Below are 15,643 nucleotides of genomic sequence, written 5' to 3'. Positions count from 1 at the left end.
TTGCTTTGAAGAAAGTCTGCTGTGTGGACTCACTGCATGATTCAGAGAACAGCTGGCATCTAAAGCTCTGAGTCCAGAACTAGGTGAAGCTTTGTAGCCGGTCTTGTCTATTGTGAACTACATCAAGACGCCGCCTCTTCATGTGCGCGTGTTTGGAAAATTGTCTGAAGGCCACGGATCTGATCACAATGTGGTGGTGTTCCACACTGACGCTCATTGGCATTTGGGAGGAAAAGTATTAGGATACTTTTTTTAACTGAGAAACAAGCTGCATGCTTGTGCAATGGATTGCAAAAAGTGAATTCATTTTTTATGTGACCCAAGGAAGATGTGCTTTCTTGCTGTTGTCAGACATATTTGGGAAACTGAATGAATTGAATACAGGTCTGCAAGGAGAGTGCACCCACATCCTTTAGCTGAGTGATCAAATCACAGGATTCATGTAAAAGGTTTCCTGGAAGAATAATCTGAAAACAAACTATGAATCCCTCCTGCAGTTTTGCAAGTTCCTGGCTGACACTGAAATTACTCAGCCACCCACGTAGGTGATGGCTGAGCATCTCAGGCAGATGGAGGAACAGTTTGCATCCTTTTTCCTTGACTTGGACATGACCAAGTACAATTGGGTGCAAAACCCCTTTCAGTACAATCCTGATGCTACGGATTTGCCAGCAGCTGAAATCAGACAGCTCATTGAAATTTCCTGCGATCGATTCTCACAAGGAACATATGCCCAACTGTCCCGGAGTTCTGGCTCACTGTCAAGAATGAATATCCTGCATTCTCAACACATGCCTTGAAACTGATGATGCCGTTTGCAAGCACGTATTTGTGTGAAGCTGGATTCAGCACACATGTGCGCATAAAGTCTCGGTATGAATCTTCTGTTGTCACATTGGAGATTAGATGTTCAGTTCCTGCTATGCTGCCAGACTTTGAGAAACTGTTGCTACACGCAAGCCCATGTGCACATTAGAGAGCATTAAATAACATACTTAATGTGTAAATTCCTTAGATTCTTCAGTTGCTGTGTTGCTGTCTGGGGTCACAGGAAGCAGTCACTTTCAAAATGAGGTCATGCAGGCAAAAAGTTTGGGAACCCCTGGGATAAGGACCTGTATGTAGTGCCTGGGGTTAGGGAGGATCTTCTGCTCTGGGCTATTTACTCAGTAACTCTCCATGATGCTTCAGAGGAAGGTATAAGAAACATCTGGTGCTGGCCACTGTCAGAGGCCCCATTACAGCAATGTACTTAGTGTGCTTAAGTCCATCTCTGTTCAGCAAAGCAGGTGCTTATCTTTTTAAGCTTCTGGCTACGTCTTATTGACTTCAGTGAGACATAAGCATGGGCTTTGCTGTGTTTGGGATGGACTGCTGACTTGGGGCCAGAGGCAGGATACTAGACTAGGTCTCGCTAGTCTGAGCTGGCGTGGCAGTTCATATGTTTTCATCACAGATCAGGGGATTTCTAGCATAAAAAGAGACCAACTTAATTATGTTACCATCTCTTATTAAGTAGTTTAGGGCTTGACACAAACTGGGTCTTAGTGCGGGTTCTTTCTAATTAGAGGCTTGGGTAGGAACCTGAGAATCCTTAGCAACTCCTGAATGAGCTCATGAAGACGGTCAGGCATTGTCATGATGGCTTTCACAGGGGATTTGTGTACTGCAAAAACACATCTGCAGGGAGCAGCCAAAACTAGTGAACTTCTTCTTATTTTCTTTGATTTAATACTGGTGAAAAAAAGCAGGTTGACAGCTCTGGAGATTATCTTCATTTTCCCCAGACCAGGTACATCATGAGCAACTGCAGTACAAGCTTCATCCCCCATCTGCCTCAAATCTGACCTGAGATGAGATGGAAATTTAAACTCTGTTCATATTAAATCCTTGGCCTTTCTCTGCTGGCAGCACCAACCAGGGAGCCCAGTGATGACAATTGTAATGACAATTGTTGCTGTGGATACGTGTGCACTAGAAACTAGATTGTCCCGACCCTACAACATATTTCACTCATTCCACTGAACAGCAGCAAATTGTGGCACTGTTAATCTGTGTTGTAGACGAAAGCTCGAAGGGGCAGGTTTTGCATTGCCCTGCACTGTGTGCATTTGCTTACATCAATGCAGAGTGGGTGTATAACGCTATGAAATTATTTGGGGGAAGTTCTGTGGCCTGAGTTACACAGGAGGTCAGACTAGATGATCACAATGGTCCCTTCTGACCTTCAAATCTATGAAACCAGAAACATGTTCACTTTGCCTTGCTGTAAATGATTGCAGAAGGTGCCGAACAGTGGAAAAAGAGGCCCCTAGATCTCCTGTCAAGTTCTCTATGACTCTACAGAATATGGACTATTTTCCTTTGTCACTTAGTAAAATTTCCAGTAATGAAAGTTTGGAAATGTTTGTCTGTTCATAAAAAATAATGGCATTTGTTCAGCCAATCAAATGGGAATCTGAACATTTAATAAAAGTAGAAAATTATAGTTTTTTTTTTTCTTTTTAAACTTTAGTCAGGTTGTTTTTTTCATAAAGTCTCTGCATCCTTTATGAAGTAATACAAGTCCTTTCCCCTAGTGCAGTGCTCTAATCTGCCTCGATTTGGTCACTTTTATGATAATTAAATTGAAGGAGCAGAGAGTGCAAAAATTTTGTCAAATAGCCAGTTGCAGAAGCTATCTGATTGCTTCGATGGGAACGCTCAGCAGCGCCAGTCCATCCTGAATTTAGGGCCATGTCTTGCCAGGTGCCGACTGCCCCTCGTAAAACACTGAGAACCCTCCGTTCCCAGGGCCTTGGAAGTCTCGGCCCATAATTCTGTGTTTTCTCCCAGTGCTGCCATTTCTGAAACGAAGATTGAAATGGCTACACCAAGACCAATTTAAAAAAGCAAAATATGGGGGGGATATAAAGGGCTATCAGCTTTCTTCTGGTCTTTAGCTTAACGTTTTCCCTCAGTGGTAGTGAACAGTAACAGAAAAATCCAGTCTTTATCGTTCCTCCTTTCAGTTCACTGCTGGCAAAGGTGCACGCTTCTGCGTCTTACTGAGTTTTTTAACCTGTGAATGCTACAGGAAATTGAAGCTGTCCTGTGTGGCAAGAGTTGGTGGTGTTTTGACTTTGAATCCTACTTGGACATCCGTGAAGCTGCGTGGCTGAGGCAGTTTTGCCTCTGCTCTCCTCCATGTTCTCCAGAACATTCTAGTGAGCTATTTTAAAAAGTTACTCGGATGTCCATATCTAGACCTGCGGTGTCTACCTGGGGAGCTATAGCAGGTCTGACTGTTTCTGTCTGGGAAAAGAAGGCGTTCTTAATGCAGGTTTCTAGCCAGGCAGAAGCCTTAGAACCGAATCCCATGGGAAAACCATGTACATGAACATACTTTTCCACAAGATGTTCAGTGCCAAACATCCGTTGATTTCAATGTGAAATAAGTGAGAGCTTTAGGCTACATCTACACTACCACTTTTGTCATTATAACTTAAGTTGCTCAGGGGTGTGAAACATATCCATCCCCCCCCCCCCCCCCCGGCCAAGTGACATAAGTTACACCGACAGAAGTGCTGGTGTGGACAGCGCTGTGTCAGTGAGAGAGCTTTTCCTGCCATCAGAGCTACCGCAGCTCATTGGGGCTGGTTGAATTATGTCGATGGGAAAGCTCTCTCCCTTTGGCATAGAGCAGCTACATCGGAAATCTGACAGCAGCACAACTGTCCCGATGCAGCTGTGCCGCTGTAAACTCGCTAGTGTAGACGTGGCCTTAGAAGGAGAAGCTGGAATGGCACAGTTATAACCAGTGTTAGGGCTGATGGCAAATGGCTGTGAATCTTATGGGGAAATATTTCTCTTTAAATCTCAGCTGATGACGAAAGGAAGTGGAAGTTCCAGGAAACTAGTTCTAGTGTTTCAAGTGTTAGAATGGTCATGACGTGTGTGTGAGTGAAATAGTTGGATGTTGCTGTGATTCTCCAGGTGAAACTCATTTACAGAAAACGTGTTAAAGACAAGCTGAATACGTTTAAAAATAAATATATAATTCAAAAATTAAGATCTCCTAATATAGGGGCAAATCAGCTTCCTGTTCCCTTTGACGGTGGGTCCCACTAAGGAGGGAACGCTTCATTGCTCCCATTTTTATGACAGCAGAGGTTGTTCTGCGGCCCTTGTTGCAGTCTCCACGGTACATTTTCTTCCTGCAGCAGTGCTCTGCTGCTTAGATTCACCAGCCCCAGCCATGCTTCCAATGCCACCTTTCCACTGGGGCTCAGCAAACCCCGAGAGTTGAGCTCGGAGCCAGGGCTCCAGGTATGTGAATCCCCCAGTGTAGTCCACAATCTCTTCCCATGCTGTAGAACCACACCACCTCTACTCCCAGCAGAAGAGAGTGGCAGGGTTCCCCGAAGAGAATGTTTGGGTGGATCTAAAGGGCCAGGTTTTCAAAGCAGCTCAGTAGCCACTGTGCTGAGTTCTTCTGAAAATCTGCTTCTGCTGGTTCTGAGCCCTTCTCAAAATTCCAGCCTAAAATTACAGATACATATTTAGAAACAAACAGGTTGTAAATTAGTCCCACCTGCCCTGACAGCCCAGTTAGACAGATAGCCCAAAGCTTCAACTGGTATTTTATCCTTATGCTTCTCAGTCTGTCTGGCCTCGGGAAGGAAAACAACACAAGGAATCCCTGATACTAGGTTAGCCTAATAATTCTACAGAACAGGCCAATGAAGTATCGCTTCTGGTTGTCCAGGGAGCTGCTAGTTTTCTTGGGTGGAAACGTTTCTGCTTTACATGTAGTTCATACTTGGATCCTTTTCACTTGGAGCTGAAACTCTGATGGGACAGTTTGTGTGTGTGTGGGGGGAAGGGGGAGTAGGAGCATGTGAAAGGGAGAAAAGAACGGTAACACATCCCTTCCTGTTCTGGCTGTGAATGAGCATTTTGTTCAGTCTGTTAGCACAAATCTCACTGTCATTTGAATTCGATGAATGTTGTTAGCCTAGCATTGTGTTAAAGTGGTTTCGTCCTGTGTTTTTACTCTGCCTTATGCCTCTGATAGGAAACCATGTGTCCTGATCCTGTGCTCCTTAGGCAAGCCAAATGCTCTGTGAGCAGGTCTGCATGAAAACCCTTTGCTGGTATAGCAATGTCAGTCAGAGGTGTGATGCTTTTGATGACGCTTCTGTGCCTGCCAAAGCCTTAGTGTAGACACAGTTATACCAGCACAAAAGTGATTTTGCCAGTGTAACATATTTAAGAACAGCCAGACTGGGTCAGACCAATGGTCCATCGAGCGTGGTATCCTGTCTTCCGACAGTGGCCAGTGCCAGGTGCTTCAGCGGGAATGAACAGAACAGGTGATCAGCAAGTGATCCATCGCGTCGCCCATTCCCAGCTTCTGGCAAACAGCGATCCCTGCCCATCTGGCTAATAGCCATTTCACTCACTGAACCAGTATAAGCGCTAACTGCAGAAGCACTCGTTTGCCAGTATAAGCTGCTTCTACAGTGGGAGAGTTTGTTGGTGGAGCTGTATTGGCAAAACTTTCCTGGTGTAACTCTGGCCTTTGTACAGAGAGCTTTGCCTGAAGTAGGAGTGCAGAATTGGGTAGCTTTTTGTTTGATGTCCTAGGTATTGAAGGGTGAGCAAATCAATGTAGTTATTGGGAACGCTAAAGAGTATTTTGCTGTTGAAAACCTATAGTTAGAAGTGAGGGACCACAACAGATCCACAACTGATGTGAGTTTTCATGGCTCCATTGACTTCAGAAGAGCTACACTGATTTACACTAGCAGAGGAGCCAGCCCAAAGTAACCAAGTGGATAAAAATGATGACCAATTTTTTGTGGGATGCGGATTTGCTGTGACGTATTTACTATTGCAGTTAGCCAGACCTTCCTTTTGAGGCTTGGTAATCTGTAACCCCTCTCTTTCTCTCTCCCTCCATCTCCAGGGTTTAATGCCATGGCTGCAGATGAAAGTGCTACAGAAAAGCAAGTCGGAGAACCAAAAATGGCTGCAGATGGTGAAACCAATGGCTCCTGTGAGCGCAACGAAGCTGGTAGCCACCCAAACCCAACTAAAACCACTCAGGACAATACAAAAGTGAGCCAGCAGGATTCTAGTACTAAATTAAATAGGATAGCAGAGAACGGCATTTCGGAGAGAGACAGTGAGACTGGGAAGCAAAACCACATGAAAGCTAATGACTTCACCCAGACTTCTGTGACAGGGAGCAATGGATATATTTTAACTAAGCAGATGGTGCAGGAGCAGCCCCCAAGGACTACAGGCACCTTTGTTTCTCTCACTGGCCATGCTGCGAAAACCCTCCCAGCAGGAGCAAGCAAAGGGAGGACTCTGAGCGCCTTTTCTCAGATGCAAGGCACAATGCCAGCCAAGCTCGGGGAGGGCAGTAAGGACATGGATGCTAAAAAAGCCACCGCCACTAATGCTGAAGTCAAGGTCCACAGAGCACGGAAGACAATGCCTAAGCCCACACCTAGCCTGGTAATGTATATGCACTGCAGTCAGTTGCTCTGTCGCTGAAAGGTCTTGGGTTTTCTTTTTGATGTGTGGCATGTTAGCCCTGATCTGAGTCAACAGGTGTAATTTGGAAGTGTCCAGCTAAGTCCCTGACCTTTCTCTTGCAGAAGCAGGGGTGATAATAGGGTTTGTAACTTGCTGCTGCTGTTAGCTTCAAACCCCACTCGCCCCAAGTTTGTGTTTCTAAAGGTGTAACTGATCAGTTACCTCCTCCAGCATATTCCTGCAAGACGCATAATTTGCCTTTCAGCCTCAGCTGTGTTGCACCTTCAGTCCTTTTACTAAATCCAAAGGGTCGCTTCTGAAACAGATTCCTTATAAGTCTAACCCAGAGGCATATCATGCACAGCCCTGATGGGAAAACTCTGGGAACTTCCCACTACCTGTGTCTGGGTTTTATTCTCTCGCATCACTGAGTGTCATAGTACCTCACCAGATTGGTAACCCTTTCTACATTTCTTATTTGGTAATGAATATTGTTCATTCATAAAATGGGCCCTTCTGAGTGACCCAGGGTATGTGTCCCTCACTTAATAAAACATACAGCTCTACCTTCTCTCAGAGGCACCATGACATCGGGGGAATGGACAGCATCCACGTCTAACCAATCCCCTTTGAGCAAATGCTTGAGAATGGAGGTGGGCTTTGCTTTGTGCACTAAATAGTAGCAAACTCTGGCTCTGTCAGACCAGCTAGGCAGGGAATGGATTCAAGGGCAGAGGGCTTTCCACTGAGAATGCTTTGCCACCAGCTCTTTGACACTTCATATCTAGGATCTCTTAGCTAGAGCATCCCAGCTAACCTCCACTACTGTGGCTGCTTATGGGGAGAGAGGCAGACTTAGATATCTAGCACCCAGTTAGAGAAGGCTTTATAAGCCAGGTTCAACATTTTGCATTGCATCCAGAAGCAAATAGGAAGCCAGAGCAGTTGCTGAAGGACTGGTGTAATGTGTTCTCTTTAACTACCAACATCTTACACACCAGATGCAACTTCCAAACGGTCCTCAAGCAGAGCCACAAGTGCTGCAATTGGGCAGTAATCCAGTCTGGAGGTCACAAAAGTTGTGGATCTCTGTGGCGTAGTCTGGATCAAAAAGAAAAGGTCCAAGACATGTTGCCAGAGGTAGATGGGAAAAGGTACTGTTAGTTGCCAACACTACCTGTGACTCCAGAAGCAAGAGCACTTCAAAATTGTGTACTCTTGGACATACAACCTCACTTGGAGGGCAGAAAACCACCCCTGCCGTGTCTTCAGTATCACTTCCCCCATTTGCCCTCTGTCTTCTCTTAGTTGCACTTCTGTGAGCTCACTCTCACCTCTGTTTCCGCTTTGGCTAGCGACTGGGGAATCCCAGATGCCACACATCCGGGTCTGATGAACGCGCAGCATTGAACTGCATTGTATCCAGATAAAGCACTACAGCCAGAACTGCTTTTCGGTCTTCCAGGGTGGCTTTTCCTACGCTGTGATTAAGCTGGTCAACAACACAAACCCTTGTGGAACCTCACATAGAGAGAATGATTCCTTGGAGCAGAGGAATAGGAGGAGGCAATTTTCCTTTTAAGAGATTAACCAGATGAGGAGAAATTGCCTCTTGCCTCACTCTTATTTTACTGTAAATCAGACTAACTTGTATGTGAACCCACAAGGCTGAGGGTTTGTTTTAGAAAGCGGGGTGTTTGACATTTGCAAGCAATTGCATGGCTAATTTACGTGCACAGTTACTATGATTGCTTGTGCACGTGGCTGTTTATGGTCATTTGCCACGGCAGTAACTCAACATAACAATTAGGCATGCAGTTGCGCACACGGTTTTTTTAAAATCACATCCTCGAGAGCTCTCCCCATTTAGTTTTGGTTGAGAGAAGCAAAATATATAAAAATACCAAGCCAAAGGATGTTCAAGAATTCTCTGTATATGCTCAAGCCATTGCATCTCAGTTTGAGCACAGGGTTTTAAGTTTTTTATCTGATTTAGTTTCTATAGACAATGAAACATCTGCTCAGTTCAGCCTTAACGATAGTTATTGATTTTTTTCCCCCAATGGCTTTTGATTACATCCAGTTCTGTTTTAAGTAGCACAAAGACCTGTTCCCATTTTTCAGTTTCCTGGTTACCTCTCTCTTTGTCTATATGACCTTCATCACCATAGTATCTCAATGTCTTTTAAAGTAACACACCTGCCTTTTCCACTTGATAAGTAAAGCACATAAGTAGCAGGTGGCATAGCCCTAGCAATAAGTCTTTACCCTTTGGAGACCTGCAGAAGTTGAGGAAAGCTGACAGGTGCGGAGGAGCACATGGTTCGGACAGAGACATCCCTAGGGGAGGATCTATTAATGGAAATTCTCTATATCCTAGCAAGGAGGAGAGTATGGAAGATGATAAAATATGTGTAGGATCTGATGAAAAACTGTCAAATGAAAAAGAGTCTCATTCAGTTACATCACAACAGCAGACAGCTGAAAAGTTAACAACTTAAGTGCTCATATACAAATGCTAGAAGTCTAAATACTAAGATGGGTGAACATGTGTCTCACATTAAATGAGGATATTGATATATTAAGCATCACAGAAACTTGGTGGAATGAGGATAATCAATGGGACACAGTAATATCAGGGTACAAAATATATCAGAAGGACATAATAGGTTGTACAGGTGAGAGAGTGGCACTATATGTGAAAGAAAGCGTAGCGTCAAATGAAGTAAAAATCTTAAATGAAACAAACTAGAATTTCTGTGGATAGTAATTCCATGCTTCAACAATAAGAATATAGGCGTAGAAATACACTACCGACCACGTGACCAGGATGGTGATAGTGACTCTGAAATGTTCAGGGAGATTAGAAAGGCTATAAAAATTTAAAAAAAACCCTCTCTAATGGGAATTTCAGCTATCCCCATATTGACTAGGTACATGTCACCTCAGGATGGGATGCAGAGATAAAGTTTCTTGACACGTTAAATGACTGCTTCTTGGAGCAGCTAGTCCTGGAACCCACAAAAGGAGAGGCAATTCTTGATTTAGCTCAATTTAAATGTATACCCAAATTAGAAAACATAGTAAGAGAGCCAAAAAAGTGCCACTGTGGCTAAACATCAAAGTAAAAAGCAGTTAGAGGCAAAAGGGCATCCTTTAAAAAGTGAAAGTTAAATCCTATTGAGGAAAACAAAAAGAACATAAATCCTGGCAAGTGAAGTGTAAAAAATATAATGAGGTAGGCCAAAAAAGAATTTGAAGAACAGCTAGCCAAAGACTCAGATAGTAATTTTTAAAGTTCATCAGAAGCAGGAAACCTGCTAAACAACCAGTGGGGCCACTGGATGATTGAGATGCTAAAGTGGAGATCCCCAAACTGTGGGATGCGCTCCACTGGGGAATGTTTGGTGGACATGCAGTAGGGTGCAGGCCAGTCCTCATGAATGGGTGGCGCTCCCTCCCTGCTCTAACCCGAGCTCTGTTCTGGCTCCAACCCCCCAGCTTGCGGAGTCAGCGCCTGGCCTCTGGTCGCAGCCCCAGAGCCCTGTGCCTTGGCCCCCAGCTGTGGTACCCGGTTGTGGCCTTGGCCCCGGCTGCATCCCCAGCCCCTGCCTGTGGCACCTGACTGTGGCCCTCAGCCCCGACCACAGCCCCCCAACTGTGGCCTTGCCCTCAACCCAGGCCCAGCTGGCGGAAGTGCGGGGGGTGCAGACAGGGATAGTGGGGGAGGCGGGGGAACATTTCAGGACCACTGTGGTAAAGGAGCACTCAAGGAAGATAAGGCTATTGCGAAGAAACTAAATGAATTCTTTGCATCGGTCTTCACGGCTGAGTATGAGGGAGATTCCCAAACCTGCACCATTCTTATTAGGCCACAAATCTGAGGAACTGTCCCAGATTGAGGTGTTGTTAGAGGAGGTTTTGGAACAAATTGGTAAATTAAACACTAATAAGTCACCAGGACCGGATGGTATCCACCCAAAAGTTCTGAAGGAACTCAAATGTGAAATTGCAGAACTACTAACTGTGGTATGTAACTTGACATTTAAATTAGCTTTTGTACCAGATGACTGGAGGATAGCTAATGTGTCGCCAATTATTAAAAAAGGTTCCGGAGGCGATCCTGGCAATTACAGGCCGGTAAGCCTAACTTCAGCATCAGGCAAATTGATTAAAACTGTAGTAAAGAACAGTATTATCAGACACACAAATGAACATGATTTGTTGGGGAAGAGTCAACATGGTTTTTGTAAAGGGAAATCATGCCTCACCAATCTACTAGGATTCTTTGAGGGGATCAACAAGCATGTGGACAAGGGTAATCCAGTGGATATAATGTACTTTAAAAAAATTTTTTATAGTGTACTTAGATTTCCATAAAGCCCTTGACAAGGTCCCTCACCAAAGGTTCTTAAACAAAGTAAGTGGTCATGGCATAAGAGGGAAGGTCCTCTCCTGGCTCAGTAACTGGTTAAAAGATAGGAAACAAAGGGTAGGAATAAATGGTTAATTTCAGAATGGAGAGAGGTAATAGTGGTATCCCCCAGGGATCTGTACTGGTACCAGTACTGTTCAACATATTCATAAATGATCTGGAAAAAGGGGTAAACAGTGAGGTGGCAAAATTTGCAGATGATACAAAACTACTCAAGATAGTTATGTCCAAAGCAGACTATGAAGAGTTAGAAAGGGATCTCACAAAACTGGGTGACAGGGCAACAAAATGGCAGATGAATTTCATTGTTGATAAATGCAAAGTAATGCACATTGGAAAATATAATCCCAACTATACATAGAAAATGATGTGGTCTAAATTAGCTGTTACCACTCAAGAAGGAGATCTGGGAGTCATTGTGGATAGTCCTCTGAAAACATCCACTCAGTGTACAGCAGCAGTGAAAAAAGCTAACAGAATGTTGGGAATCATTAGAAAAGGGATAGATAAGACAGAAAATATCATATTGTCTCTTTATAAATCCTTGGTACACCCACATCTTGAATACTGTGCACAGATCTGGTCGCCCCATCTCAAAAAAACATATATTGGAATTTGAAACGGTACAGAAAAGGGCAGCAGAAATGATTAGGGGTAGGGGAACAGCTTCCATATTAGGAGAGGTTAATAAGACTGGGAGTTTTCAGCTTGGAAAAGAGATGACTAAGGGGGGATATGATAGAGGTCTATAAAATCATGACTGGTGGGGAGATAGTAAATAAGTGTTATTTACTGCTTCTCTTACAAGAACTAGGGGTCACTAAATGAAATTTGTAGGCAGCAGGTATAAAACAAACAAAAGGAAGTGTTTCTTCACACAATGTACAGTCAACCTGTGGAACTCCTTGCCAGAGGATGTCATGAAGGCCAAGACTATAACAGGGTTCAAAAAGGAACTAGATAAGTTCATGGAGGAAACGTCCATCAATGGCTATTAGCCAGGATGGGAAGGGATGCAAACCATGATCTGGAGTGTCCCTAGCCTCTGTTTGTCAGAAGCTGGGAATGGGCAACAGAGGATGGGTCACTTGCTGATTGCCTGTTCTGTTCATTCTCTCTGAAGCACCTGGCACTGGTCACTGTCGGCAGACCGGATACTGTCTAGATCAATGGTTCTCAAATGGTGTTAGGGTTCCACGGGCAGTGTTGAAGGGTTCCGCGAAGAAGCAGAACCGTGCCACCGAAATTTAGAAAAATCGGGTGCCGCTGAACAGCTGATGGGGCCGCCGAAAACGGCTGAGAGAGCGCACCAACGAATCAAGCCTGCACTGCGCCGCCAAAAAGAGGAAGATTTTCTCCACTTTTCGGCGGAGGGTATGGCATGGGCGCGCAAGGGTTCCGGGGGCATGGCATGGGCGCGCAAGGGTTCCGGGGGGGAAATAGAATTGAGAAACACTGGTCTAGATGGACCATTGTCCTGACCCAGTATGGCCGTTCTTAGACTCTTAAGAGGTGGTAGAAGGCTGCAGCATCCACATTTTCGTGTTTAGAGCATTGTTTTACTCCTGTGAGATCCTTGTGTTGCCTGAGCCCAGGACAGGAAAAAATTGGGATTCCTTTGCCCTCAAATTGTAGAATCTTTTTTCCTGGCCTCTGCAAAAATCTGTTGGGAAGAGAGAGTTGCTTCTTGGATCTCAGTCCTCCTTAACCAAACTTGGCAGCCTCTTCTGCATGAATTGGTTGGTTTTGGTAGAAACAAAATAGGAAGAGATTGGGTGTTTCTGTACCTGGGAATCACTATCAGAGCCAGAAAAGCGGCTAGGAACCAAAAAACAGCTGAAGAGTTCGTTGTTACAGTCCTGTATTGAGGTTGTTTTAAAATAGTGACATTTGTAAAACATCAGACCAGCCACTGTGTTGCACCTGTCTCCTTGCATCTTTTTACCGCATGTGAGGGAGAGTTATTTTCTTTCCTGCTCAGTCCACCTACAGCTTCATCAGGCGCATGAACGGCATTACAAGAGGAAGGAATAGGCCAAAAGGAAGCTGGTTGTATGTTTTAGGCCTTCAGAATTCTTCTGTTGATCATAAACTTTCTGGGGGGGAAGCCCCATACTCTGCCCCACTGGCATGAAAATTTAACTCTCCCTCTCCCCATCCCCCCCAAATTTAACTTCATTTTCACAACTGTAGAAGAGATTAAGAACCTTGATAGTAAAACCTCCTCATATTGTATCTATTGAAATACAGAAAGTGGTGTTGTCTGATGGTTAGATCAGGGGATGGAATCAGGAGACCGAAGTTCTGTTCATAACACTAAAAGATTAAGTGGATCCAGGTATGTTGCTTGGGTGTGTGAAAAATCCATATCCCCTCAGCGATGTACTTAAGCCGACCTGTCCCCTGGTGTAGACAGCACTAGGGCAACGGAAGAGTTACTGCATAACCTCAGGCAAATCAATTTCCCTGTGCCTCAGTTTCCTTTTCCGTAAAACAGGTGTAAATCACTCGCAGGGCCCCAGACAAAAGGTCACTACAAAGTGGTGTTTGTTGCATCAGTGGTAAGTAATATTACAGCTTGGTACCAAACCCCTTCCATGCTCTGCTGTGCAGTCTGCCGGTTCAGAGAGTCCTAGGAAGTCCTTGCACTTGACTAACTAAGAATAGACCATTACAAATCGCCAGGCAGTGAGCATCTAGCATGCCTAGGCATTCTTAAATGTCCTAATTTTGCAGAGAAGGAACTGTCAAAACACGGGGAGTCCTGATTGAAGTGATTGTCTTTGAAGTGGAACGGTCCATGAGCACAGAAAGGATAGTCTCTCCTGAAAGAAAAGGAACTGTACATAACTAAAAAATGTAGCTAACACGAAAAGAATGAGATCTAATTCTAAATGCTCCTAAGGGTTTGTCTAAACGCAGAATAGCATCACTTTAACTTTAATTAAGGCCTTGTATACACTTGAAAATGAACACGAATTAGTGTAGGTTGTGAATTTAAAGTGCAATAACTGTTTTGAATAACTCCATGTCTAGACACTCTTATTCTGGACCAAGAGTGTCCACACATGGAGTTATTCTGGAATAGCTATTGTACTTTAAGTTCACACCGTAAATGAATTCCTATTACCTTTCAAGCGTATACAACCTGAAGTTAACAAGTCTGTGTAGACAAGCCCTAAGTCAGTTTTTAAACTGAAGACAAACTGACGCAATTTTGTGTGTGGACACTCTTATACTGGTTTAAACATGGCTTGTATCTCTTTAACTTGGGTGGCAAGCTAAAACAATATAAGACAAGTTTAAACCAATGTAAGAGTGTCCACACACAGACCAATGCAACTTTAACTAAATCAGTCTAAAATCACATCTTTAGTTTTGTAGATGCAACTTTGCATCTAGACCTGCTCTAAAAGTGCCAGCAGCAGTATAAATACTGTGGCTTGTCTGCTGTGGATGGATACTCAAGTTCGCATTGCAGTGCCCACGTCCGTACCATTCCAGGTCAATGTTTGTGTGCTGTGCCACCGCCAAAACTCTCTACTGCATGTTTGAATTTCTGTAAAGAAAATGGTAATTCTCTGCCAGCCCCAACGTAAATGGTTCGCTTCAATACAACAGTCCTTCAGCTTTGGTGAAGCAGCTTTTTTGGTGCAGTTCATGATAAATTTTAATGGCTTGATGGCCTGGACTTGAATCTCATTTACACTAACGCCGATTATCAAAGGTTGATATGCAAGATGAGGCCCCTGACTGTGAGGTCTAGGGCAGCACATTGGTTGGAATCTCATGGCCCTTCCATGTCCCAGCATCCAGGGAGGGAAGGGATATGGGCTTCTTCCTGAGTGCTGACCTGGCTGCTCTGGCTAATGGGGTTAGTCCCCTGGCTAGTTGGTTAAGTTTTCAAGCTCCTGGCCAATATTGTATTTCAGATGGAAGTCCCTGCAACCTAATGTTTTACTGAGAAATGTGACATGCAGCCCAGCCTGAAAGAGAGGTTATATTTGTAAGTTGCAGATAGGCATATTGGATGTTACGGATGAATGGCAGGGTCCTGCTGATGTGCTCTCTGATGATGCCCTCTTGTGAAATGATTTGTGCTGGAGGATCTTTACCAATATCTTGTCACTGTGACACAGGGGTGTGTTTTTGGTCTTGTTTTCTTTCATTGCTAGTAACTTGTTTGGTAACAAAGGGTCTCTTAATTGTCTAGTTCTGGGCAGAATGCTGTGTGGCATGCCAACACAGGGCTTAATTAGTCATTTTGTTTGCCTCTGGAAAAACTAAGGGTACTCTGCCTTTGCCATCTTTCATAACTTTTTCTGCCGTTCTAAGGGAACTGCATATCAATATCTAACGCCCAATTGATCCCATTACAGTATGGAGAGCCCTTGCATTCCGCTGTACCGTGAATCTTTCATCTCAAGTTCCCTAGAAGTGTGTTCCTGTTCTGACATGAGCAGCTTTCTCAACAGCCCTCCTGAGACACAAAGAAAAAAATCCCTTTCAGTCCTGCCCTCCTTTCTGTCTAGATCTGGGCCTCTTCTGAAACCCTTGCCCAGACATCAGCATGGCTCCCTGACCACCCTCCGCAATGCTCTATGGAAAAATGCATTATTTAGAACATACGTACTTCCATATCATTTTTGTCCTCTCACTGGTGTTATTTTATTGACTTCA

At 44.2% G+C, this 15,643-nt stretch overlaps 1 protein-coding gene across 5 annotated transcripts in view; it reads left to right on the top strand.

Moving 5' to 3' along the window:
• The window catches only part of EHMT1 (euchromatic histone lysine methyltransferase 1), a 159,601-nt gene that overhangs the window by 76,476 nt on the left and 67,482 nt on the right, over positions 1-15,643 (top strand). For all 5 annotated transcript variants that reach the window (XM_067542174.1, XM_067542177.1, XM_067542175.1 and 2 more), the window contains exon 3: positions 5,951-6,507. In XM_067542174.1, coding sequence (XP_067398275.1) covers positions 5,951-6,507 — 557 coding nt within the window. The remainder of the gene's footprint in view (positions 1-5,950; positions 6,508-15,643) is intronic.

Source organism: Emydura macquarii, unplaced genomic scaffold (genome assembly GCF_026122565.2).
Source record: "Emydura macquarii macquarii isolate MOO-44397 ecotype Brisbane River unplaced genomic scaffold, CSIRO-AGI_Emac_v2 contig_691, whole genome shotgun sequence".
Taxonomy (NCBI): Eukaryota; Metazoa; Chordata; order Testudines; family Chelidae; genus Emydura; species Emydura macquarii.
Note: the sequence above shows the minus strand (reverse complement) of the source record. Positions and strands in the feature narration are given on the sequence as shown.